The sequence below is a fragment of the Eleutherodactylus coqui genome, chromosome 2 (assembly GCF_035609145.1).
Source record: "Eleutherodactylus coqui strain aEleCoq1 chromosome 2, aEleCoq1.hap1, whole genome shotgun sequence".
Classification (NCBI taxonomy): Eukaryota; Metazoa; Chordata; class Amphibia; order Anura; family Eleutherodactylidae; genus Eleutherodactylus; species Eleutherodactylus coqui.
This window is the reverse complement of record NC_089838.1, coordinates 296,778,190-296,802,942: the sequence shown is the minus strand read 5'-3', so window position 1 is coordinate 296,802,942 and position 24,753 is coordinate 296,778,190. Positions and strand designations below refer to the sequence as shown.

The 24,753-nt window shown below is 44.6% G+C and overlaps 1 protein-coding gene across 1 annotated transcript in view; it reads right to left on the bottom strand.

The window, feature by feature from the left end:
• Window positions 1–24,311, bottom strand: part of PLEKHA2 (pleckstrin homology domain containing A2) — a 61,967-nt gene extending 37,656 nt beyond the window's left edge. The window contains exons 1-4 of the mRNA XM_066593377.1: window positions 23,977–24,311; window positions 17,241–17,401; window positions 10,613–10,669; window positions 801–849 (exon numbers count right to left, since the gene is read on the bottom strand). Of these exons, the coding sequence (XP_066449474.1) occupies window positions 801–849; window positions 10,613–10,669; window positions 17,241–17,393 (259 nt within the window). The 5' untranslated portion in view covers window positions 17,394–17,401; window positions 23,977–24,311. The remainder of the gene's footprint in view (window positions 1–800; window positions 850–10,612; window positions 10,670–17,240; window positions 17,402–23,976) is intronic.
• Between the last annotated feature and the right edge of the window lie 442 nt (window positions 24,312–24,753).

The window sequence follows — 24,753 nt, the reverse complement described above, 5'->3', positions numbered from 1 at the left end:
GTTGTGCCACTCTTGCATTAGTGATTTTTCCAGTGGGCAAATCAGACCCATAAAGAAAAATTCACAGTGGCCAAGCAACCAAGGTGTCGACGTTATGCAAATGTGCACGTCAAAAGGGAGTTTCCTGGGGTAAGTGGCTGGTGAACATTATCGCTAGTACTCTTATAGGGGCATTGTGAATGGATCTCCTACAAGGACAGCATTCTTATTGCTGCAGTGTGGTTGTCCATGTACAGAAATTTGAATTAACCCATTCAAATCAATGGGTTCTATTCTCTGCGTATTGCATGCAAATACACCCGCGTGAAGCGGGCCTGCAAAACTATTTCTGGGCAGGCCTACTGCAGTCCGAGCTGCTATTTTGGCCCCATTTATCATGAGATGCATAGCTGGAATTTAAATTTTTTTTACTGTACTCTTCTTTCCTTTCACAGCGCAAAATGTGACAAACTTATCAAACTCACATGATGTCTGAGAAATTTGTCTCATATTGCACTAGTGTAAAAGCAAAAGTGCACAGCAAAAACAATTACTTTACTTGTGCCTCTCATGATAAGTCATCCTTCACGTGTTTTGTGGGGATCAACAGTCATGATTCAAAGTCATGGGGTTGAGGGAATTTCGGTTACGTGTGTTATGTTTTAAGGGCAGAGTGTGCCGCCCGTGGTACCTCGCTGACGCCATATCTCTAAAGTACACGAGTATATATAGGAAGTACAGTAAGAATGACAAGGACAGCTGTAGGGTGCCTCAGGAAGCAATGGGTTAATAATATATACATAAATGGGAGTTTTCCTTACCAAAGCAATTCATCAGCTTCGATTTCTGTTTCGCAGCAGCTATGCTGACCTGACAAAGAAGATAACCAGACTGGGTTATTTATATTGGGTGCCCAATAATGATAACATGCGGTAATAAAAAGTAATATATGAGTATGTGATAAAAGTATTTAAAGAGACCGAGCAAACTCTGCGCCTCCTAACACCCCCAGATCGTGAGTCACTACGCGGCCGCACCTCCATGATGATATAATGCCCGGTGACGTCATACATGTTCTCTACCGGGGTCCTCATACATGTCAAAGCCCCTCACTGAGTTTCATTTTACATATCCATAGGCAGTCCATGAATCACCATATACAGTGGGTCCAGATAGTCCCGAGACCCTTTCACATTTTTTTACATTTCAAATTTTTTTCCCATAATTCCGCACTCAGCACCCCATAATGACAAAGTGAAAACAGAATGTTAGAAATCTTTGCAAGTGAATAACATTTTGCATTGACATAAGTATTCCCACCCTGTACTCAATACTTCGTTGAATTACCTTTGACAGCGATTACAGCCGCCGGTCTTCTTGCATATGATGCCACAAGGTTTGCACACCTAGATTTGGGAATTTTCTGCCATTTTCTCTACAGATCTTCCCAAGCTCTATCAGGTTGGATGGGACCATCAGTGGATGACCATTTTCAGGTCTCTCTAGAGATGTTTGATTGGGTTCAAGTCAGAGCTCTGGCCGGGCCACTCAAGGACATTCACAAGCTGTCCCTAATCCCCTCCTGTGTTGTCTCGGCTGTGTGCTTAGGGTCTTTGTCTTGTTGGAAGGTAAACCTTCTGCCCAGTCGGAGGTCCCTTGTGCCCTTGGTCAAGTCTTCATCAAGAATATCTCTGTACTTGGCTCATTTCAACTTTTATATGTTCTCTGACCGGTCTCCCTGTCCAAGCCGATTAAAGACACCCCCACAGCGTGATGCTGCCACCACCAGGCTTCACTGTAGGGCTGGTATTGGGCAAGTAATGAGCGGCGCCTGGTTTTCTCCAGACATAATGCTTAGAATTGAGGCCAAAAAAGCTCACTCTTTGTTTCATCAGATCAGAGAATCTTGTTCACAGTCTGAGGTCCTTTACGTGCTTTTTGAAAAACTTCAGGCAGGCTTTTATGTGTCGCTTATTGAGTAGAAGCTTCTTTTTGGGTACTCCGCCATAATTCCTAGATAGGTAGAGGCTGCAGTGATGGTTGACCTTCTGGAAGTTTCTCCCATCTGCACACAGAATCTTTAGAGCTCAGCCAGAAAGACAATTGGGTTTTTGGTCACCTCTCTTACCAAGACCCTTCTCCCTCGCTTACTTAGTTTGGTGGGTCGGCAGCTCTAGCAAGAGTCCTGGTTGTCCAAACTACTTCCATGTAAGAATTATGGATACCACTGGGCTCTTATCTTCCTTACTATATTTTATGCCAGAAATTGGCATAAATAATGGCTAAATCCTACGCTATTGAGGTGCTGCCAGTTGTGACAAATGTATCGAGAGCCCTATTAGTACATTTTTTGCATGTACGCCAGTGCAAATCTTCCTTAGACCGATATATGAAATTCTGGTCTAAGCAAACATGCCTCAAAGTATAATAGAAATGCAAGAATTATAATAAAAACTCTGGACTTCTACTGAATACCTAAACTAAATATGTAATTAATCTCCTTTAAAAGGGTTGTTCAGTTGTAATCCAATGGTGAGCTATCTACAGAATAGGCCATCAGTAGTAGATCAGTCTGCCTGGGACCTCCATTTGTTCTCTGGGCAAACGCACTTAATCACTGAACTGATTTCTGCAAGAAGCAGACAGATTTGTTCCCACTGCAGTGGCCAGGTTTGGTATTGCAGGCATTAAAGTGAATGGGAGCTTTGCGTGTAATACCAAGCTTGACCACTGCAGTAGGAGCAGAGCTGTCTGCTTCCTGCAGAAATCAGCTTGGCGCAGGAAAACACTGACCCGGCAAATAGCTGATCAACAGGGATTCCAGGTTAAAAGGGATCCATACTATGAAGGAACCAGATGGCATTGAATGCATCCCTATGACTTTATGGGGTCTGTTCAGCGTGCGTTATACCCCCAGCATTTCCCCAGATGAAATAATGCCGACACTGATGTGAATGAGCCCTTATATATGGCCATTAATATGAATGGCCAACCATGTAATTAATAGATACATTTGAATTCTGATCTTTCCTACTAGCTGTCTGCTCTGGCTCATAGAGGAGGGGCCCGAGCAGAAGACCCCTCTATGATGTCCATGTGCTTGCTGTCATGGGGAGACAATCCCTGCAATACGGTTGTTAGTACTGACAAAGTATAATATCATTATCTCACTAGTGAAGTAATACAAGTAGAGACATGCCTCAGCCTGATTGCCCAATATAGACGTGCTTGCTCATAAACTCTCACTTCCTCCTGTCCGCTTCCCCTTTTTCCTCAAAGCGCAGATGATTTTCTTTTGCTGATGTAGAAGGCTAGTGTATGTCCAGCACATGGATGTGACTCGCTGCTGTTTCACCCTCCAGCTATGTAGTCAGCTCTCAAGGACTGAAAACCCTTTATTCATACTCGGCCAACTCAGAGAAATATCATATGACAAAGCGAGGGAGCAGTGATTAGCAGTGATGGGCAACAAGGACAGAAGCCCCTCAGCCTCACCATTATATCCACATGTCAACGTATCCATAAAACACAGATACAGAGGCACTTCATTACCAAATCTTTATACCTAAATACTGCCATACAACGCCAAATAATATTCTCATATAATGCTCACACAAAACCGCCATTCAATGCCAAAATAATACCACCATACAGCATCTAAATAATTTCACCATACCATGCCAAATAATACTTTTGTATAATGCCCACACAATGCTGCCATTCAGGGTCCAAATACTGCCAGACAATGCCTAAATAAGGCCACCATAGAGTATATAACTAATACTGCTATACAAGGCCTAAATATTCCCACCAGAAAGTATATAAATAATACTGCTATACAGTTCCTACATATTAGCACCATAGAATATCTAAATAATACTACTATACAATACCTAAATAATACGACCATAGTGTATCTAAATAATATAGCTATACAGTGCTTAAATAGTAACTCCATTGTACGGAGAATTTATATGTTTATCAAAGAGAAGACACTCCCAGATTTCGTGTAGAAGTCTGGGACTCAGGAGAAATACAAATCACACCAGCCTGTGCGGTATTAGATGATATCTAATATATTCAAAGGTGTATGTGGTTTATATACCATAAATGACATCACAGGAAAAGAACATACCTCCAAGATTAATAATAATACATGATAGGGTACAACTAAAATGATTAACATAAGTTACATCTTTTAAGGTGTAACTATAACATACAATGAAACCGTTATGAATTCAGTGAAAAGGAATGCAAGGGGGTCTGGGAGACTGTCTTATCTTGTCTGTCTACCGCGTAATGGTATAGAAAAGGTTTCGTTTAACCCCTTTACTACTTATACTGGCATCATGCTATATCTTTCTAGTCTACAATCCAATAAAAGAACAAATAACTGATACATTGGTCTACAATTTTCTTAACAAGTATCTATTAGAGATGAGCGAGCATACTCACTAAGGCAAATTAGTCGAGCGAGTATTGCCTTTTGCGAGTACCTGCCCGCTCGTCTCAAAAGATTAGAGTGCCGGCAGAGGTGAGTTGCGGGAGTGAGCAGGGGGGAGCGGAGGGGAGACAGAGAGATCATCCCCCGTTCCTCCCCGCTCTCCCCCGCCCCTCCCGCCCCCCGCTGGCACCCGAATCTTTTGAGACGAGCGGGCAGGTACTCGCAAAAGGCAATACTCGCTCGAGTAATTTGCCTTAGCGAGTACGCTCGCTCATCTCTAGTATCTAAATAACGCTGTCATATAGTGCCTACATATCACTGCCATATATTTCCTATAAATACTGCCATTATATGCCGAAATAATGCCACCATGCCATGCCTAAATATTACTGCCATACATTATCTAAATAATACTGCCATATATTTCCCAAAACGTACTGCTCTTCAATGCCAAATAATACTGCTATGCAATGCCTAAATATTACCACTATAGAGTAATTATAATAATACTACCGTACAATGCCTAAAACTGCTATATATTTGCCACACAATACCAAATAATGCTGCCATACAATGCCTAAATATTACCACCATATAGTATTTCAATACTACTACAATAGAACCATATATTTCTTACACAATATTGCCATTCAGTGACCAAACAATGCCACCATAGAATACTGCCAATTAGTGTAAAATTACTGCCGTACAATGTCTAAATAGTGAAGGGGCTAATCGCTGGTGGTCAGTGGCAAGGCAAAAGCGCAGAACATTTCCTAAGCTATGGTTGTATATACAGTATTCCACTACTTCCTATAATATGACATTTTCAATAATCAGCCACATTGGATGTCCCAAGTATACCGGAAAAATGTAGCAGAGCTGAATTTGCCATTTGAAGGGGCTGTCCCATGAAATTAACTTGTGGATAGGGGATAACTAGAGGATTGTTGGGCTGACCGCTGTTGATTGGGATAATGGAGTTTGTACCATTTCTGAATGGATGGAGTTTTGGTCACCATTGCTCCATTCATTTCAATGGGGTTGCCGGTTATAGCCAATATAAAATATTTGACTATCTTTAATTATAGTCAAATGCAAAAACAAAATAAAGCTGTGTTTGTCTACAAATAGATAAGAGGTACAATGGGGTGCATGAGGGTGAGGCTTCCAAAGGCGGGAGCGGAAAGTAAAGATTCTATAGGAATTGATGGTCCTTTTACATGGGAAAAACTGTTGGGCAAACGATGCCCGACACTCGACCCAGTGATATTTGCCTCCATTCACAGTAAACAGACAGTTGTTGGAAAGTGAATGCCTGCTGTTTACACTGAGTGGTACGTCATTCAGTTTTCTGCATGAGTTTACATGGGACAATTATCATTCAAATTCCTGTGGGAGTGCGGAAATCTGAACGATTTTGAACAATAAGCGTACCGGGAGATGTTATTGAAGTGCAGGTGACATGAGCGAGCAAGTGACTGAATATGGGGAGTGAAGGAAAAATTGGAATCAAATACGAACCTGACATGCTGACCTCAAGGATTTCTCTAGAGCAGCACCGATCCTCTGGAACGCTCTACCCCAAAACATCCAGACAATCATCCCCAATGCTCGGAACTTCAGATGCTCCTTAAAGATGCTCTTCTTCATAGAAGCATACCAAACCTAGTCTTCCACCCCCACAATATGCCCCTTGCCCCTCCCTATGGCTTTCTGCCCCAAACCTCCTGTACTACCCCCATTCTATTTGTGTCTCACAAAACTGTATATCACGTTATTGTCGCATTGTTGTATTCCCCCTTGCTTTACCGCCTGCCCCTGTACCTTCTCTTATCACCCTCATCCCCTTTGTTTCCAAATAATTGAATACCACATGTAATTTTTGTAATCTCTGTCATTTTTGTAGTTTGTGTTCCTCCATGCTTTGAAAGTGCTGCGGAATAAGTTGGCACTATACGAATAAAGATTATTGTTATTATTATATGACCCTAAGATAGCGGGCATATGGTGAGGAGTTATAATGATACCCCAGTCTGAGATGGTGATATCAAGTTTAGGTCGGTTAGTAGATGGTGGAAACACAAGAAGTTCCATTTTTGAGAGGTTCAGTTTTAGATAGAGAGACGACACTGTGTTAGAGACAGCGGACAGACAATCACTGGCGTTTTGCAGTAGCGAAAATGTGATGTCACGGGAAGAAGTATATACATTAATTGGATATCGTCAGGGTAAAGATGCTATTGAAACCCCAATACGGAAAAAGAGGGGGACAAAGCCCGAACCCTTTGGAACTCCCGAAGAGGAGATAGTAGAGTTGGCAAATGATACACAGAACGAGCGGTCAGATAGGTAGAAGGAGAACCAGGAGAGAGCACAGAGGATATTGAGGAGAATTTGGTGATCTACGATATCCAACACTGCAAGGAGAACCAGGAGCATCAGTAGAGAACGGTCGCCATTCAATTTAGCCTCCAGGAGATCGTTTGACACTTGACTAAGAGCGGTTTCTGTAGAGAGCAAAAACCAGGCTGTAAGGGGTCAGGAAGAGAATTATCGGAGAGATGGCTTATTAGGCAAGAGTAGACCAGTGGTTCCGTGCAGAGGCGTAACTTGAAGCTCCTGGGCCCCAATCCAAAACCTAGCCCCCCCCCCCAACTGTAATGCTTTATTCATAGTACTGGGCTTCCTATATGGAGAAGAGAGGTCTTATGGGCCCCCTAAGGCTCCTGGGCCCGGGTGCAACCACATCCCCTGCATCCTCTATAGTTACGCCCCTGGTTCCCGCAGTTTGGACATGAAGGGGAAATTACAGACGGGTTGGCAGCTGGAAGCACAAGTTGATGTGAAGAGAAGTTGTCTTTAGTAATGAAATCATCAGAATGAAACTGTCTGATGAAGAAACCTGGTTTTAGATTGCATACTCAAAGGTAATTAAAACCACATCACATATTTGTGTTCACTGCATCAATTCTGTCAGCTTTCCTATTAAATAGGAAATTAGTGGTTGCTGTGATGACCCATTCTGGAGGTGGTGTATTTCTACCATGCTGATAACTCGTATTGGTTGACAACACTTACGGAACCTGATGGGTTCTTGTGTAATACAAATTGTCCTACTATAAAAAAACACAATCAATAATACTATGCGGTGGGTGTCGCAGTAAGAAAGTTCCCGTACAGTGCTTATATTAGAGCACCATACAGTGCTCAAAAAAAGACAGTATAGTATTATAAGTATAATACACGGACATGCCAAAACTCACGGGATAGGAACTAATATCATGTAGGACCCCAGCAAAGTGCAGCAACTTGTCATGGCATCTATTCCAGAAGTGGACGGAAGACATCTGGAGGGATGTTGAACCACCCACAGTTTTGTGGTATTTGTAAATGTAGGAACTTAGGTGTGAATGGACCCACGTTCCTTTATTGGCCTCATGTCATAGAAGGTTTTCTATTTAGTAGGGGTCCAACCGCTGGGACCACTACTGATCCCAAAAACGGGTGTCCCAAAGGTCCCTGCATGAAAGGAACAGTTGTCGCTTATGCACACTGCCACTACATTCACTTCATTAGGAACTCGGGTGATAGTCGAGTTCAAGGATTTGGCAATCTCTGATGATGCCACTGAAATGAAAGGAATGGCAGCGCGCATGTGTGGTCAATGCTCCATTCATGCAGCAATCTTTGGGACCTTATTCTCAGGATGAGAGTCCCAGCACTGGCCAATCTCCGGTGTTCCCATTGAAATGAATAAATGAAACAGCAACTCGCATTTGTGACCACTGCTCCATTCATGGGGGTTCCTTCAGGACCCCAGTTTTCGGGATTGGTGGAGATCCCAGTACTCGGTAATCTCTGGTGCAATGACCGAGACACAAGGCACACCACTGAAGAGATGGCGAGGGTAGTTGTTAGGGATGTCACAGTGGCACTACCAACTCCTCCCCTGAGGGACGCACGTAAGTTCGGCCAAGGTGCCGCCAAGCCTCTCCCAGGCAATGCTGCGACAGCGGTTACCTGAATAGGTGATGTAGTGGGCTTGTAGAAATATGTCACAAGTGACGCCACCGTTCCTTACTCCGTAGGACGTAAGAAAGTCCACACATGAGTAACTTGACAACTTCAGTCACTGGGAATGGTCAATGACTGGACTTTACTTGCAGGTTAAACAAATTCTCACACCAGTGCAGGAAGAACAAATTACAGAGGTCAGAGAGGAACAACAGAGGATGACAGCGGGCCAACAGTCTAAGTTATCTGTATGACTGCGCTGCTAGGCACATACACTCCAGGACACAGGATGACAGCGGGCCTACAGTCTAAGTTATCTGTATGACTCCACTCCTGGACACACACACACCGGAGGAGGACACAACACTCGACTGACACTCACTTGTAGGTAGTTGTCTGAACACTGTGCTGCACACTCTTTCTCTCTCTCTCTCTCCTAGGATATGGGCCCTGGGATTAAGTCATCAGGGTACTTTTCTTTCTCTTCCATTCTTCACCACATGAGGGTTGAAGATACCCCCATGTGGCCAGCACTCTCCTTCCACACTCAACCGTTGAAGCAATGGAATCCTCCCTACTCTTCTCTTGCACTCACATATGCATCTTGCATACTCACGTGACAACATAACTTGTAACATTCTCCAGACATATTACAGACATTAACCTCTTACATGCTGCAACTGTGCAATACACATAACTAAAGACAAGACAATTTGCACAGAGCATCCACATTAAAGACATGACATGTATGACAGCTATGGAGGGGCCAGATATATGCATTTCGGGTCACTACACTGGCGATCCCTTCGAAAAAAATAGAGCAGCAGCCTGCATGCATAACCATCGTTCCATTCATGAGGGGACAATTAGGACCCCCATTCTCAGGATAGCTTGGCAATCTCTAGTGCTCCAATTGAAATAAATGGAATAGTAGTGCGCATGTGTGACGTCCGATCCGTTCACTTGGGAACTTTGTAGACTCCCATTCTTGGGTTTGGTAAAGGTCCCATCACTTGGCAATCTCCGGCGCTCCCAATGAAATAAATGGATTAACAGCGTGCATATGCAACCATCGTGCCATTCATGCAGGGACCTTTGAGATTCCTGTTCCCAGGACAGGTTAGGGGTCCCAGTGGTCAGACCCCCACCCCCCTATCATATGGATAACTTTCTATCTTAGAAAAGCCACTATAAAGTGTTCAAAAATATAGTCAGTTATAGAATAATACTGCCATGCAGTGCCCGAATAATATAGCTATAAAGTGCCCACTTACGTCTGCCATACACTCCCTAAATGCTACTACAGAGTGCCCAGGTCACCGCCTAACAATGCCATGAACTGCTCAAGCTAAATAACTCTGATCTTGAGGACTGGGTTTGTCAATACTGATGTATCATAGTTCGATGGTGGATATTTTGGGGAATTTGCCTCTTTTGGCCCTTTTTACTCATAGATGCAGATCATTGCTTTAATTTTCTGATCTGCACTGGAAAAATGGAAGCTGAATTCTGTCTGTTTTGGGTAAATCCATAGAAACTCTTGGAACTGGAATGTTCTCCAGACCTACATGTTAGTAACATCTGACACACATATGTGTCCATTGGCTCCATAAGAGACAGCCTTAAATGACCTGACTGTCTCGTCGGGCTGTATACATATAACGGCTCATGGTAATGTGACTTGTCCTCTGCTTTCTCTATAAACCGTTTATAAAATGAGAGAAAAGAAGCAAAAACAACAACAACAACCACTAGGAAAAGCATAAAGCAATGGTTTGGCCGCTTTCACACCTGCGTTAGGCTGCCTGTCCACGGGATTGATCCACTTGTGATAAATCGCCTGCGGATCACGCTATGAAAAGCTTTCCATAGGCTAACTATGGAAAGCGCACCCGACGTCCAGGAGCGGAGAATCATAGCGATTCTCCGCTCGCGGGATTGAAATGCTGCGATTTGCCGTGATTCTCTGTGGTGAGCCTATCTATGATTCATCGCAGAGACCTGTCAGTGCTCTCCCCTGCGGCAGAATATCGCTAGCGATATTCCGTCACGGCCGTGGATAGGCAGCCTTAGGGTTAGTTCAGCGTTTCTGCCTTTCTGCTCTGTTTTTGGAGAAAATGAAAAAAATGAGGTATAAAAAAAACAAAACAACGGAAAGCGAAAAATACTTACTTTTGATATATAGGTCAGTTTTAATGATCCCACCGCTCCTGTACCCCTTGGCAGGTTCTGAAAAGAAAAATGTAAAAATATGATCAGCAGGGAAAAATAATTATATATATAATGTATATATACAGTGCAGTAATCCTTAAAGGCTAAACCAGAATATAAAGAAGGTCACTTTTTTTTTCTCTAAACACAGCGCCACTCTTGGTATTGCAGCTTAGTGCCATTCATCTAAATGATGATGAGCTGCAATACCAGACACATCCTATGGGCAGATGTGGCGCTATTTCTGGAGAAAAAAAATCATACAATGGGGAACTAAAATAAATTACAACATATTGTGAAATTAATTACATGCCCGGTTGGTACTCCATTTATATGAGTACAATGTTATATTAAAATTCATAGTACTCTAATTAAGCTATTAGCCCCCTGCGCGGGGACGTAAGATTGTTGTACCCCAGTGCTATATTTCTGGAAATTTTTAATAAAACCCGTTGAAACTAATCACATGACCAGTAAAAGGCTTCATTGTGAATCAATGTAACTACAATACAACTCTGATCATCCAGTATTGTCAGGACCACCATAATGCCAGATTATGGACTATTGGAGTTATAGAAAGAACCAGATGCCCAACCACACACTGGATGGACCATCCCAATGTGTCAGACTATCGGGTTGCCGGATTATCAGCATTTCTGCACCATTTAGTGCCGGATTAATGCAGTTTGACTAGAATTTGACAGTGTGAAATGACTTCCATAGAGCATTAGGTGAAATGACTATTAGGCACCACCGACACTTTTGTCCCCAAAGAAGGTAGTCAGTAACTGTAATAAATTTTAAAAAGTAGCACTTATTCAAATTAGGTACTTGGCGGAGCGGCCTGTGTAAGGGTATAGTGATGTGCTCCGCTATATGTCACATACTACATAACACATGAAAGCAACAATCCCACCAGCAAACCTGTTCCTCCAGGCCAACGCATAACTCAAAGTCCTAAGGTGTGCACACCGAACCGAGGCCTAGCCTCACTTACAGTCTGACGTTGCAGCAATGTCCTCTGTTGGCCCTATCACCATCATTGCAACACTGCTCCAAACTCTTACTTTCACAGGTCATCACATCCCGGCCTGCCTTTTGGTCCCCAGCCATCAGGACCCTTTTGTTGCTCATAATTTGTCCTCTGATCATCCAGCTTTGTTTCAGACGCCTGCACAGCTCAATTCTGGCAGCCCTGACTGTATTCCCCTCGACCCAGGGATCCCAGTCCTAGATCACACAGCTACCTAGCCGCTTCCCAATATGAGGAGACAGCTGCTCTTGCCACTTCTCACCCATGGCAGCCTCACATAACTCCACTGGCTGCTGCTGGGCTCTCTCACATGGCTTCATGAACTCCGCTGATGACGCAGTTATCAATCCTTTTATAGCCAAGATGGCCGCTGACAAATCCTGCAAGAGGGGCGGGCCTTACATTTATAAATGAATCTTTGTCCATCTGGTTGCTTGTGCGAATAAATGTGCACAAATGTTCACTAATCTACACCCTAATGACTAGTTGGTACACAGCCAGTGATACAGATGCCTTGGATCCACACAATATCACTATGACATCACTGATCTTGCACAGGACAGGAAGTGTTATCATGGGAACACTGAAGCAGAGGAGATGCAGGCTTTATTGTTGCTTTTGTGTAATGCATTTTGATACATTACTGTCAGAGTTCCTGAAGGCTTGGTAAATTCAAGAACAGAAGAGGAAGTAGAATCAGCAGAGCGCTGTGCGCCCCGGAATACAGCCCAGAAAAGCCGCACTTCAGTGTTAACCCCTTCACGACTGCTGGGGGCTGATCCCCACCATGTCCAGCGGATATTTACACCTGCTGAAATCATGCGCTGAGCAGACCATAGCAAAGCAGTTTTTGTTCTATGTAGGGCTACAGAGTTGGCTAGTAAATGCACTTTACTAGTCATCTGTACATACAGTAGTTAAAGGGCCGCTCTAGAAAAACGTATCCATGCGGGAGGTAGCACATAGTGTAGCATGCAGTTCAGTTGGGCATGCATGCATCTGCAACTGGGAGAGAAGAGTAAGCTGCTGTCAGATACCTCTCCCTGAACAAAAGGATTGGGCATGTTAAATTCAACATGCCCAATCCCTTTTCTCCCAGACATATGCCAAGACACAAGGTTGGCCAGTCTTGCCATTTTCAGCTAATAGAGTGATTTGCTCCAATAGATCAGCGTCGATCAGCAAGATTAGCGCTTACCAATCGGCCTTTATAAGGGTTCATCCATCATAGGGAATCATCGCTGTTGATGTGCAGCTGACATCAATGATTAGCCAATGAACGAGGCTTCATTGATCAGCTGAGGCTGTACACAAACCAACAAGTTGGGCAAATTAGTGTTTGTACAAACATTCATGCCCGATTGTCTGCCCGTGTATAAGCACCTTAAAGGGTTATTCTGGATAGGTCATCAGTAGTTAATAGATGGGGATCCACCACTCAGGATCCCCATCCATCAGCTGATTGTTCCGCCCACTGTTCAGTGTCATCAGCGGACAGGAAGTTCAGGCACTGGCTTCACTCCCATTGAAATCAATGGGAGTGCCGCTATGCTCTTTTTATACCTCCCGCTTCTATTATGGACAGCACCGGACAGCCTGCCCTGATTTCAATGGGAGTGAAGTTGATGATAGGGTCCCAAGCAGTAAATTCCAATCCATCAACTACTGATGACCTGTCTAATGGACAGGTCATCAGTTGAAAAAAGCCCAGAATACCTCTTTCAGTCTATTATGTAAAGCACTTTTACAGGAAATCCTTTGACTTATCTTTCTCTCTGAGGGCCCATTTACACGGGATGATCCAGCGCAGATAAACAGGCAGTCGTCCATAAATAAACGACTGCCTGTTTACACGGGCCGATCCACTGCTCAGTTTTCTGTATGGAAAAACTGAATGACAAATGAGAAGCAAATGAATTACTGTTCATCGTTCAGTCGGCGCACGCATTTACACTGAACGATGTTCGCTCAGATTCCCCCTGGATGTAAGAATCTGAACAATTTATTGGCCCATGTAAAAGGGCCCTAAGAGTTTAAAGGCCCATTTACATGCAATGATTATCACTCAAAATTTGATCAAACGACCGCACATCAGCGATAATTGTTGCGTGTAAATACGGGCATCATGCACTTTTTCGTTTAAACAACGATTTGAAGGTGAGCTTAAAATCCATCATTCAGCTGCAGAGAGATAAAGTATCTCGGACCGCATGCTGTGTTCTCCATAGGAGGCAGGAGATTACATTGTATTCTGCTGGCAGCCCAGGGGAAGGAACAATGCAGTTGTGTGCAGAGCCCAGCCCACATCTTGGGCTTAGCAAACAGCTCCTGGAGACCCTTTTACATGCAAATAAAGATGATAAAGTGTTAATGAACATTAGTGTCCATTAACACTTTATGCAAAATGATTGCTAAAACTTTCAATCATTTGAAAGATGTGCATGTAAATGGGCCTTTAGTTTCAGGTTTTAAGATCTGCTGATTTCTACAGACATTGTAATAGCGAATCTAGCTAGTGCCCTGCCAGGACATTTCTTCTCGGTGACATAACATGTGGATGGGGTATGACAATCCGAGCGTACTTATCTGACTGAGACGCAGTAGAAGAAGAGGAGGGATAAGAAAGTGCAGGAAACACACTGATATAATCTCTCAGGATTGTAGGCCAAGAAGGAGATTGTGAGAATAGGCTGAAACTTCAAGAGTACAGCATTGTGGCTCAGCGGTTGGCACTGCCACCTTGCAGTACTAGTGCAACATCTGCATTGAGTTTTGTATGATCTCTGTGAGTTTACTAGAGATGTATCAGAGTTCGATGTGACCTTTACGTGTGATGCTAACTATGCCAGAGTTTATTTACACTTTTGATTGTTTTACAATAGCTTTTGTTGTGTTAAGATAAGAGAATAAGAGCTTTTTAGAGGCTTAAGATAAGATAACTTGTTGCAGAAAGTTATAACAAGCAAGATAAACTTTGCTGCATCACCAATAGGTGAATTTAGCTTGTGAGCTCTCATGGGACATGGCCCAATATAAGACCAGTGACACGTGAATACGCTCATGTATCACTGGCCTGAGGGCTTATTCACACGAGCGTATATCGGCCGCCGTTTGCACGGCCGGCCGATATACCCTACCATCTGATGCATTGGATTCCAATGCATCAGATCACACAGGCGTATTCCCGCGGTGTAAAACCCCCCGCCAGCAAATATAGCGCCGGACAGCAAAGATTGACCTGGAACTATCTTTGTGCCCAGAATACGTGGGCTGCTGCATAGGCTCCTATGGAAGCCAATAACAGCGGCCGGAGAAGGCAGGTGAGAGGGAGTTTAGCCGCAAGCTCTGCCCCCTCCCATTGCTGGATGCAGACAAGGGGCAGGGAGGGTGCTTAGCTCCGCCCCCATCCCGCCCACTCCCATTGCAAACAGCCGGAAGGAAGGAGAGAGGAGGTGAGCCGGGGAGGGAAAGGGAAGCAACGGCATTGCGGCCTCGGAGTATATGCGCCAGGTCCATGCCATCTGAATGGGCGCAGAAACGTTAGATTTGTGCGCCCGTTCACGCGTTTTTACGGCGCCAGTGGACGCCAGTGGGAAAGAGCCCTAAAGGTGATAAATGTATTTTTGGGGGAAATCCCTTCAAATTACAAGCACAAATTTTGAATTTGCCTCTTCAGTATTGTATCTCCATATCCTGGACAATGAGTGTGCTCGCACTCGGCATTTGGGGCACATGGCCACCATTTCCCCCCGCCCCCTTCATCAGTTATGTTCCTGGCCAAGAGATGAGAGTCTTGGGCGAGGAGAGAGAGAGCCCAATACTCTGGTAAAACTAAAGACTCAGCTGTTCCCGGGGTGACTATTTAGTAATCTAAATTACAGAAAACTCTAATTGCCTATAATGTAAAGGGTAAAAGGAGGCGCAGCAAACAGCACAGTCAGCAACTTTCCAGAAAAAACATTTTCTAGGAAAAACTGAGATATTTGAGATATTCTCTGAAAAGTACAAAAATCTGCCAACTGTGAACATGGAGCAAGTTAAAGGGGTGGTCTCGCGAAATCAAGTGGGGTTAAGCACTTCTGTATGGCCATATTAATGCACTTTGTAATATACATCGTGCATTAAATATGAGCCATACAGAAGTTATTCACTTACCTGCTCCGTTGCTAGCGTCCTCGTCTCCATGGTTCCGTCTAAATTCGCTGGCAGCTTGCTTTTTTAGACGCGCTTGCGCAGTCCGGTCTTCTCCATTCAGCACGAGCCGCTTCAGTGTGCTCCCCGCTACAGCTCTTCTGCGCATGCGCAGACGAGCTGTCACTGCTCGGGAGCGCGCTGCAGCGGCCATTCTGCACCATCCTCTGTTAGAGGAAGGTGCAGAAACTGGAGCTGCCCAGCGGAGAAGCCCGGAGAAGCCCAGCCCAGCCCAGCAGCCCCGAGAAGCCTCCCAGGTAAGTGATTTGTCCGGGGGGGGGCTGCCGCTGCGCCGCGCTGCGCCGGGGGGGGCTGTCGCTGCGCCGGGGGGGCTGTCGCTGCGCCGGGGGGGCTGTCGCTGCGCCGGGGGGGGCTGCCGCTGCGATGGGGGAACTAGCGCTAGGCCGGGGGGGCTGCCGCTGCGCCGGGGGGGGCTGTCGCTGCGCCGGGGGGGGCTGTCGCTAGGCCGGGGGGGGCTGCCGCTAGGCCGAGGGAACCAGCGCTGGGCTCCGGGGCCTTCACCTGGGCTGAGGGTCTAGCGCTGGGGAGCCGGGGGCTAGCGCCGGTTACCTGCTGTCTGGTCGGCGGCTGCGGGGCGTCTGGTCGGCGGCTGCGATGCGTCCGGTTGCCATGGAGACACAGCTGGCGGCGTCTCGGGAGCGCGCACGTCGGGCTGCAGCGAGCGACGGGGAAAGAGCCGGCGGCCATCTTGAGGAAACTTATATAAGTTGCTGAAACGCTGGAACGGTAAGTACGAACCAGCTAGAAATGTCATTTACAGGGGGGCTTAGTAATGTATGTTTAATGGGGGGGACTGGGCAAAAAAAAAATTTAACTGCTTCCTCGAGACATCTCCTTTAAGTAATACCAGCACATACTAGTACTGCATTATGAAAATAGCAAAAAGATCAAGAAATCTAAAAGGGGTTGCCTGGGACTTTTACTATTTATGGCTACTGAATTCAATGGGAGCTGTGCCTACAGTACCATCCCAGGCCACTAAAATACGGACAGCGCTATCTGCTTCCAGCCCTGTGCACAAAGACAGCTGGCCTGGCGAACAGCTGATCAGCAGGGATCCGGACCAACAGGCCACCACTGTTCAACTATTGATTTTCTATCCTGAGGAAAGGTCAACAATAATAAGAGTCCTGGAGAATCCCTATAATGATAGTGCACCCATTTCATTATCCCCTTTCCCTGCTATTAAAACCCTCTCCCAATCTCCATTATCTGATGAAATAACTATTTTCTTGTGTCCATATTGTATCGCCCGTGTGGAAGCGGCCTTAGTTAGCAATTTGACAGATTCCCTTTAAGTTTCTTTCCGCATTGTTCTATTGTGTTGTTATTTGGGCTGCTCACCTGGGGGTTATCCATGTACCAGATCAGGTGATTGGCCTGGGTGTCCAGGATAAAATATCTTCGTAGAAATCTCCCACTCTCTGCATCTTCGATGTCCAGAAACCCACAGGTCCTGTTCTTTCGATCCACATAAGGCATTCCTAATGCATCCATACATCACCCTGCACCAAACAACAATGTAATCCATGAGTGAGGACCATGGTATATTCATCAATAATACAATGACAGTCTGAGCATATCCCAGAAAGTGGGCCTATAATAATAGTATAATAATATTTGACCACCGCTCTCAAACCATTGCAACAGCTTTAATTACCAATGATCTTATCCAGGGCGTTTTACAGATGAAAACAGAGAGGGGCTTAAATACATTAGATCTAAAAATGACAGAGTAAACAGGGGCTTAGGCCGTATTTACATGGGCAAGTGCAATAATGGTCTGAGAAGATTGGATTAATGTCACACTTGTAAACCTGTGATTTTACTTGCGATTGGAATACATTTTGCGAGAAAATTGCATAGCTGCACACTAATTTTTCACGCATGTGAAAATTGCATGCGGTTTCCATAGCAAAAATAGAAAAATGTATCACACCCGCATGAAAATCGCATTTATATGCAAATTTTGTTTGGCTCCCATAAGAAAAAATGGGTGATTCTTAAAGGGGTACTAAGTTTTCAGATAACTTCTGCTCATCTACTAACTTGTGTTAGTTTCATCATTTCTGTAATATACTTGCGTTAAAAAATGTGTTGCTTTACCGCTGTAAATCACGTTTGAAGTGGCTGCCACTAGGGGGTCTCCCATCCAGCTTTTCTGCAATCTACTCTCTGGTGTTAAGTACAGAGCTACAATAGTAACAAGGGCACATGGACCTTTCCATAGAAACGGGGGAAGGGCTATGTTCATAGGCCGCTCCTGTGCACTTACAGGCTGCAGGCTGACAGATCTGCAGACACTGTGACAACTATCTCCACAGTCGCTGCCTCTCCTGCTGTTATAGCACACACTACACACATTGTTGTTGGCTTACTATTTAGCCAGAATGTCTCTGAATGCCTGATTGTCCTGGGAAAGCAGAGGCGTGCGCATTCAGATACTGCCTCCCTGCTGACTGGACAAGAGACTGGAAAAGTAAGTGCAAGGAAGTCAGGACAGAGAACTACTGGCAGAATGCTAGGCTTGCTACACACACCCTGTATAAAAGTAGAGTGTAAACAGCAGAACAGTAGAAAAATGGGGAAGATCACCTAAAAATCAGAACCTGCAGACATGAAACAGGTTGCAAATAGCAGCAAATGAGAGAGTAAGGAGAACCTGGAGTATTATAGAAAACTTGTTATAAATTTGGGCACACTTTAAACTGAATCACCCAAAAATAGGACATGCTATGATTCTTAGTTCTCTTGCACCATTGATGCTAGTAAAAAACTGCTAATGTAGATTAACCCATTGAAAATAATGCAACACACAAAACACAGGCACCACCCTCCAAAAATGTCCATGAACTATGCAATACCCGATGTCCTGCGCATGAGTAGATGGAAACTGCACTGCGCATCTATGGAGAAGGCATGATAGTGTTTGGTCACATGCTTATCCATACGCAAAACATATTTGATAAAGTGGCCGGAGGTTAAGAGGTTAAATCATATGTATCCTGGGAGCAGAGGGATAACCTGAAGCTTCTTGGTCCTAAATTAAAATCTGTAATGGAGCCCCCTAACCTACAATGCGCCCTTTATAATTCTGGTGTCTTCTTATATGGCAGGAGGCTCTTTTAGGCCTCCTCAAGTTCCAGAGCTCAGGTGCGACTCGTACCTCTGCACGACTTTAGCTTAGTTCTAGCATGGAAAATATTTACTTAGAAATACCCCTTTCCTCAGAAGGTTTGCGGATCAGGGCCGCTGGTCCTTTGTGCTTCTGTATGGTGATTGTGGCCATACTAGAAAGTTATATTTTGGTTTATAAAGCCCATTTTAATATTGACTTTTGGTGAAGTTTTTAATATTTTTTATTCAAAGCCAAGAGTAGATTATGGTCAAAGGAAGAAAACAAGGCCTAATAGTATGTGATCCTATCTTAAAGGGGTTGTCCATGTCCAGTTACAAACTATTGATGGCCTATCCTTAGGAGAGTAGATCAGTGAATATCTGCCAACCAGGATTCCTGCTAATCTGCTGTTTTGCTGGGCCAGTATGCTGATTTCTGCAGAAAGCAGACAGCTCCGTTCCTACTTCAATGGCCAGGATTGGTATTAAACCCATTCACTTTAATGTAAACTTTGTGTGTAATACCAAGCCAGGCCACTGCAGTGAGAACGGAGCTATCTGTTTCCTGCAAAAAAATTAGCTAAGTGCATGAGAACATCAGCCCGTCAAATAGCGAATTGGCTAGAAGTCCCGAGTGGCGATCCCGCTGATCTACGATTGATGATCTCGGATAGGTCATCAATAGTTAACAACTGGACAACCCCTTTAACATAGATAAAGAATATATTCTATATCACCCAAATATGATGATTGTCAACTGTCAGGGTCAAGGTTGGCCCACCAAAAGGTCCACCTTCGTTTAACCCAGGTTAATTAGGCTCAATAATGGGTCCAGTCATGGAAACCCCTGTATGCCACTAATCAGTTCCTATATTGGTCAATACCATAATAGTTCTATACAGTGATGATGGCAGACTTTACCATCCAGTTAAGAGTAGACATAGTCTATATAGCTGTATGGTGGGCAACCAGGTTCATCTCCTTTGATGATCCCAATGCAGTTGGACACTAACGTTACATATAAACTCATGATATGACCATCACCTGATAAAATACACCAGATGACCAGACAATGCAAGTTCATGTAATATGGTCCTGATAATTTGTAGTCCAGCGACATTAGATACAAGCCCACCATTTTATAATCTCATCAGATATTCTATGGTCAGGTGGTCAATGCAGATAAGACCGTTACTAGGATTGTTCATTCCCACTTAGCACATTGCCCCGTACTAAAGACATGATCAGCCGACGAAGCATTGACTGATTGTGTGTACATTCACATAGGCCGATGATTGGTGAAGAACTTTGTGCTGAACTTTTTCCCAACTTTTTACTGTCTTGTTTCCATTCCAGTCCATGGACAGCCCCCTATATAATGGAAGCTATCGCCAATCTGTCCCCCATAGAACCAGCCCAGTCTACGTTAAACATCCAGGATATGTTTTTCAGAATTGGAAGATTGCAACCTGATAATAATCTGTTTTTAAGAGATTATTGCTCATTATATACAATCTCCGCCCTCTGTGACCCTGATGTTATACTCTATAGTCAGATGACCACGGATTGTGCTCTATAACCCCATTATTGTGTCCACTGCCTCATGATCTATATAAACAGATGATCATTAGCAATGACATATAACCCAAATACTGTGCGATCCTCTCCTGGTAAGATGCAAATAGGAGATCACTGTAATAATAATCTTTATTTGTATAGTGCCAACTTATTCCGCAGCACTTTCAAGACACGGGGGTACAACAGTTACATGTAGCATTCAGTTATTAGGAACAGAAGGGGTGAGGGGCCTGCCCCAACGAGCTTACACCCAACAAGGAGGAGCTGATGCAGGAGGCACAGGGGTAGGAGATGTACACGGTAGGCAAATGTGGTGTGCTGTGTTGTATGGGGTGAGGGGGGGTTAGTTCAGGAGATTTGGTGTGCTCCGTTGAAGAGGTGCGTCTTTAAGGCGTGTCTGAAGTTCCCTGCATCGAGGATTGTCTGGATGTTTTGGGGTAGAGCGTTCCAGAGGATCGGTGCTGCTCTAGAGAAGTCCTGTAGACGAGCATGTGTGGTTCGTATTAGAGGTGAGTTTAATCTGAGTGTGTTAGTGGATGTATGGTGGCGCAGCGGTGTGGAGAGCCTTGTGTATGTGGTTGATGTGTTTGAATTGGGTTCTGTAGTGGACGGGCAGCCGCTGCAGCGACCGGCATAATACAGTGGCATCCAAGAAGTGGCTGGATAGGAAGATGAGTCTAGCTGCCGCATCTAGTATGAATTGGAGAGGGGAGAGTCTGATGCGGAGAAGGCCAATGAGCAGCGAGTTGCAGTAGTCGAATTGCAGTAGTTGAGTCAGGAATGGATGAGGGCGATAACGAGTGTCTTTAGCGTGTCCGTGGTGAGGAACGCACGAATTTTTGCAATGTTCCCGAGGTGCAGGTGCCATGTTTGGGCCAAAGATTGGGTGTGGGGGTATATATATATGTGGTCTAGTCAAAAAGACTGCTCCAGCGCTATATCCCATTACTGGTGTCCTATAGCATACTTGACTAGGAAGGCATGGATGCACTACATGATGGTATGGCACACCGGCCCCTAGGAGCCCCAGAACATGGATTTTAATTTTGTGTTGTATCCCTGTAGGAGATAGAGAGTAAAACCTAATTGCAAAGTTGAAGAGTAGCATGTGAGAAGCAGAAATCCACTTTCTGCATCTCTCAAAGGCCTCTGAATCCGGCCCTGCCCGCAGCCAAGGACACTGTGGTTACCTGTCCGAGTCTTCTATTCCCAGGTCTGCGGATGCGTGCGAAACTCCTGCTTTCCCGTGAAATCCGCACTGAAATGGAGCATGCTGCGCTATTTTTTCTGGACCAAAAGATCCCCAAATCAAATCTGCATGCGTGGGTAAACCACGCGGATTCCACAAATCAGATCCGCCAGTGGACATTGGGCCTAAGTCTGGTGGACCGCTGCTATTACTCAAGTAAGGAAAGTGTACTAGAAGTGGCCTCCTTCTGCTACAGTAGCGTCAGCTCATCCAGAAAGTCGTCCACCGTCATCTGCAGGAGATTCAGGTACCGATCCACGTTGAGAGTTCCTGGAATGAGCCCAAAGCGGCAATCGTGGCAAATTCCGAACTAGACACTCATGCTGAAATCTGCATTGTCTTCTGATTGGGTCGTGCTCGTACTAGTAATCTGCATTGCATCTGCACTGAATTGGCGCTTCGCCATTCACTAACACGATAACGCAGTGATAGCGTCAACCTTGGCTTCCTTATTTAAGGCCTCATGCACGCGGCCGGCTTTGCATTGCTGAATCCGGAGCGGGCGTCTGCCTCCAGATTCCGCAGCAAATATCACCCATAGCATGCCATGGAAAAGTAATTCTTCATGCACACGAGCAGAAACCAATTGCGGTTCCGACTAGTAGATGAAAAATCTCAGCATGCTCCATTTTTGCACGGACGGCTTCCATTGAAGTCAATGGAAGCCGTCCGTTCTGTGGCTCCTTAAGCAGGAGTTAAAAAAAAAATCTGAACTGCGGCGCATGTCTGACGGCGAGCCGTGCGGGCCATCCACAGAACAGATTGAAAAAAAGCAGGTATGCACGGACGCCGTTGCTGCCAGGGAATCCGACACTGCCGTGTGCATGTGGCCTTAGTCATAGCGGCGGTCCCACAGGGCTTAGAGAGATACTGAAAGTGGATTTCAGCTCCTCACATGCTACTCTTCAACTTTGCAGTTGGGTTTTACTCTTCATCCTTACAGGACCACAACACAATATGGGAATCCATGTTGCGGGGGGCCCTAGGGGCCGGTGTGGCATACCAACCAACATATAGCGCATCCATACTTTCTTATTCAACTGCGCTATTGTTATTTCACTATAGGATACCATATATATATATATATATATATATATATATATATATATGGTATATACACACATATATACACACACCCTGTTTCACCGAAAATTAGACAGTGTCTTATATAAATTTTTACTCCAAAAGACTTAACTTTTTTACATGTATAGCTGCCTGGACACTATTTAAATTGACTTTTTTAATGGCTGTAACTAGGGCTTAATTTTGGAGTAGGGCTTATAGTTCAAGCATTCCCAAAAAATCCTAACAAATCATTCTGCATCCTCAAAAATCCTGACAAATCACGCTAGGGCTTATTCTTGGGATAGGTCCTATTTTCAGGGAAACAGGATATATATGTATAATATATATATATATATATTAGTGCAGTCTCGAAAAAATAACAAAAAATTATATACATATATATATATATGCATTGCACATTGTTGCATTTAATGATTGTCTCTTTGTGATATGCAACTTGCAGAAGCTGTGACGCAACTGTCACAAGAAATCCAAGTCTCTTGCAGATCATACGCGACTCAAATGCGACACGTCTGCAATTCATTTAGTGCATTTTTAATGAATCGCAACTCGAAAATAATTGCTTGGCAGCAAGTTGCATCCATTTTTGGGTCACGCTACTTGTCTAAGACACATTGCATCATGTAGCCCGAGCCCAATACTCCGGGCATGCGGGGACAGCTTGTAGCTGTACTGTTATGCTGGGAGTTGTAGTTTTGCAACAGCTGGAGAGTCCACAGACGTATAGGCCTGTGATGGGATACTATACTGGTAGGCGATCACTGGACATGCGCTATGTGATCCGCGCTATTAGTAGCTGATCACTAGTCCTCACATACCGCAGATCGCGTGAAGACAGGTGAAGCCTCCCAGATAAGCCACAGGCAGGTCATCATCGTCCAGCTATAACCCCTTATAACGTATACTCAGTGGGTCACAGAACATGAGCGGTATTACGTGATGCCGTCCATATATATTATATACAACCGATAAACTGTGATTTCGTCAATATTGCTAATCTACAGTCTCGTGACCATCGCACGCCAGATATTATCTTATTATATCACCTACCTTAACACTCGTCTTGGTTCTGCTTACGTTTTTTCGTTTTGCAGTCCATAGGTCCCATCTGTCACGTCGTACGTCTTGGAATGTATTACTCTATTCTTCCAAGCTGTTCATTTACATAAGGCAGATTTTCTTAAAGTCGGCTTTATCGAAGTCAAGAAACTCTACAGAGTCTACAGAGGAAGATTTCCCGCAGTCGGTCGTCTACAAGTGTATTCCAAGAGCAAGTGAAGAGTCAAGTGCGGAGTCTTACAGAGTCCTGCTCATCAGGATCATCTCAACTTCCCCTCCTTGTGTGTTTGTTTGTCTGCTTCCTAATGACTGAGTCTTCCCCTGACAATCAGTGTGACAGGCACGCCTCACACCGCACACCCCTCCACACACAAAAGGCACACTCACAAGTGTGGGCCGGGTTATGATGAAGTGTACTGTAAAGCAGGAAGCTGGAGAAGCAGACGGTACAATGCTCAGACCACATTCATACTCTATGGGTCATGTAACTTGCTGCAACCACAAAAGTTTCGGATACTTTTGGGATTTGCGAAAAGTTTTTCTTTAAACAGTCAACTGTTTAGGGTAGTGCGAAAAGTGTCGTTGCTTGTACTGTCAGTATGGCCAGAGGCCAGCTAGCAAAGTGCATATGCTTATATAAGTACTTTTGTGAACGCCTGTTTATAAGGAGGAAGAAACTTCAGCGACACAGTAGCTCGGCGGTTAGCCATAAGTTTGAACCAGACCCAAACAACATCTGCATAGAGTTTGTCAGTTCCCAATGTGCTT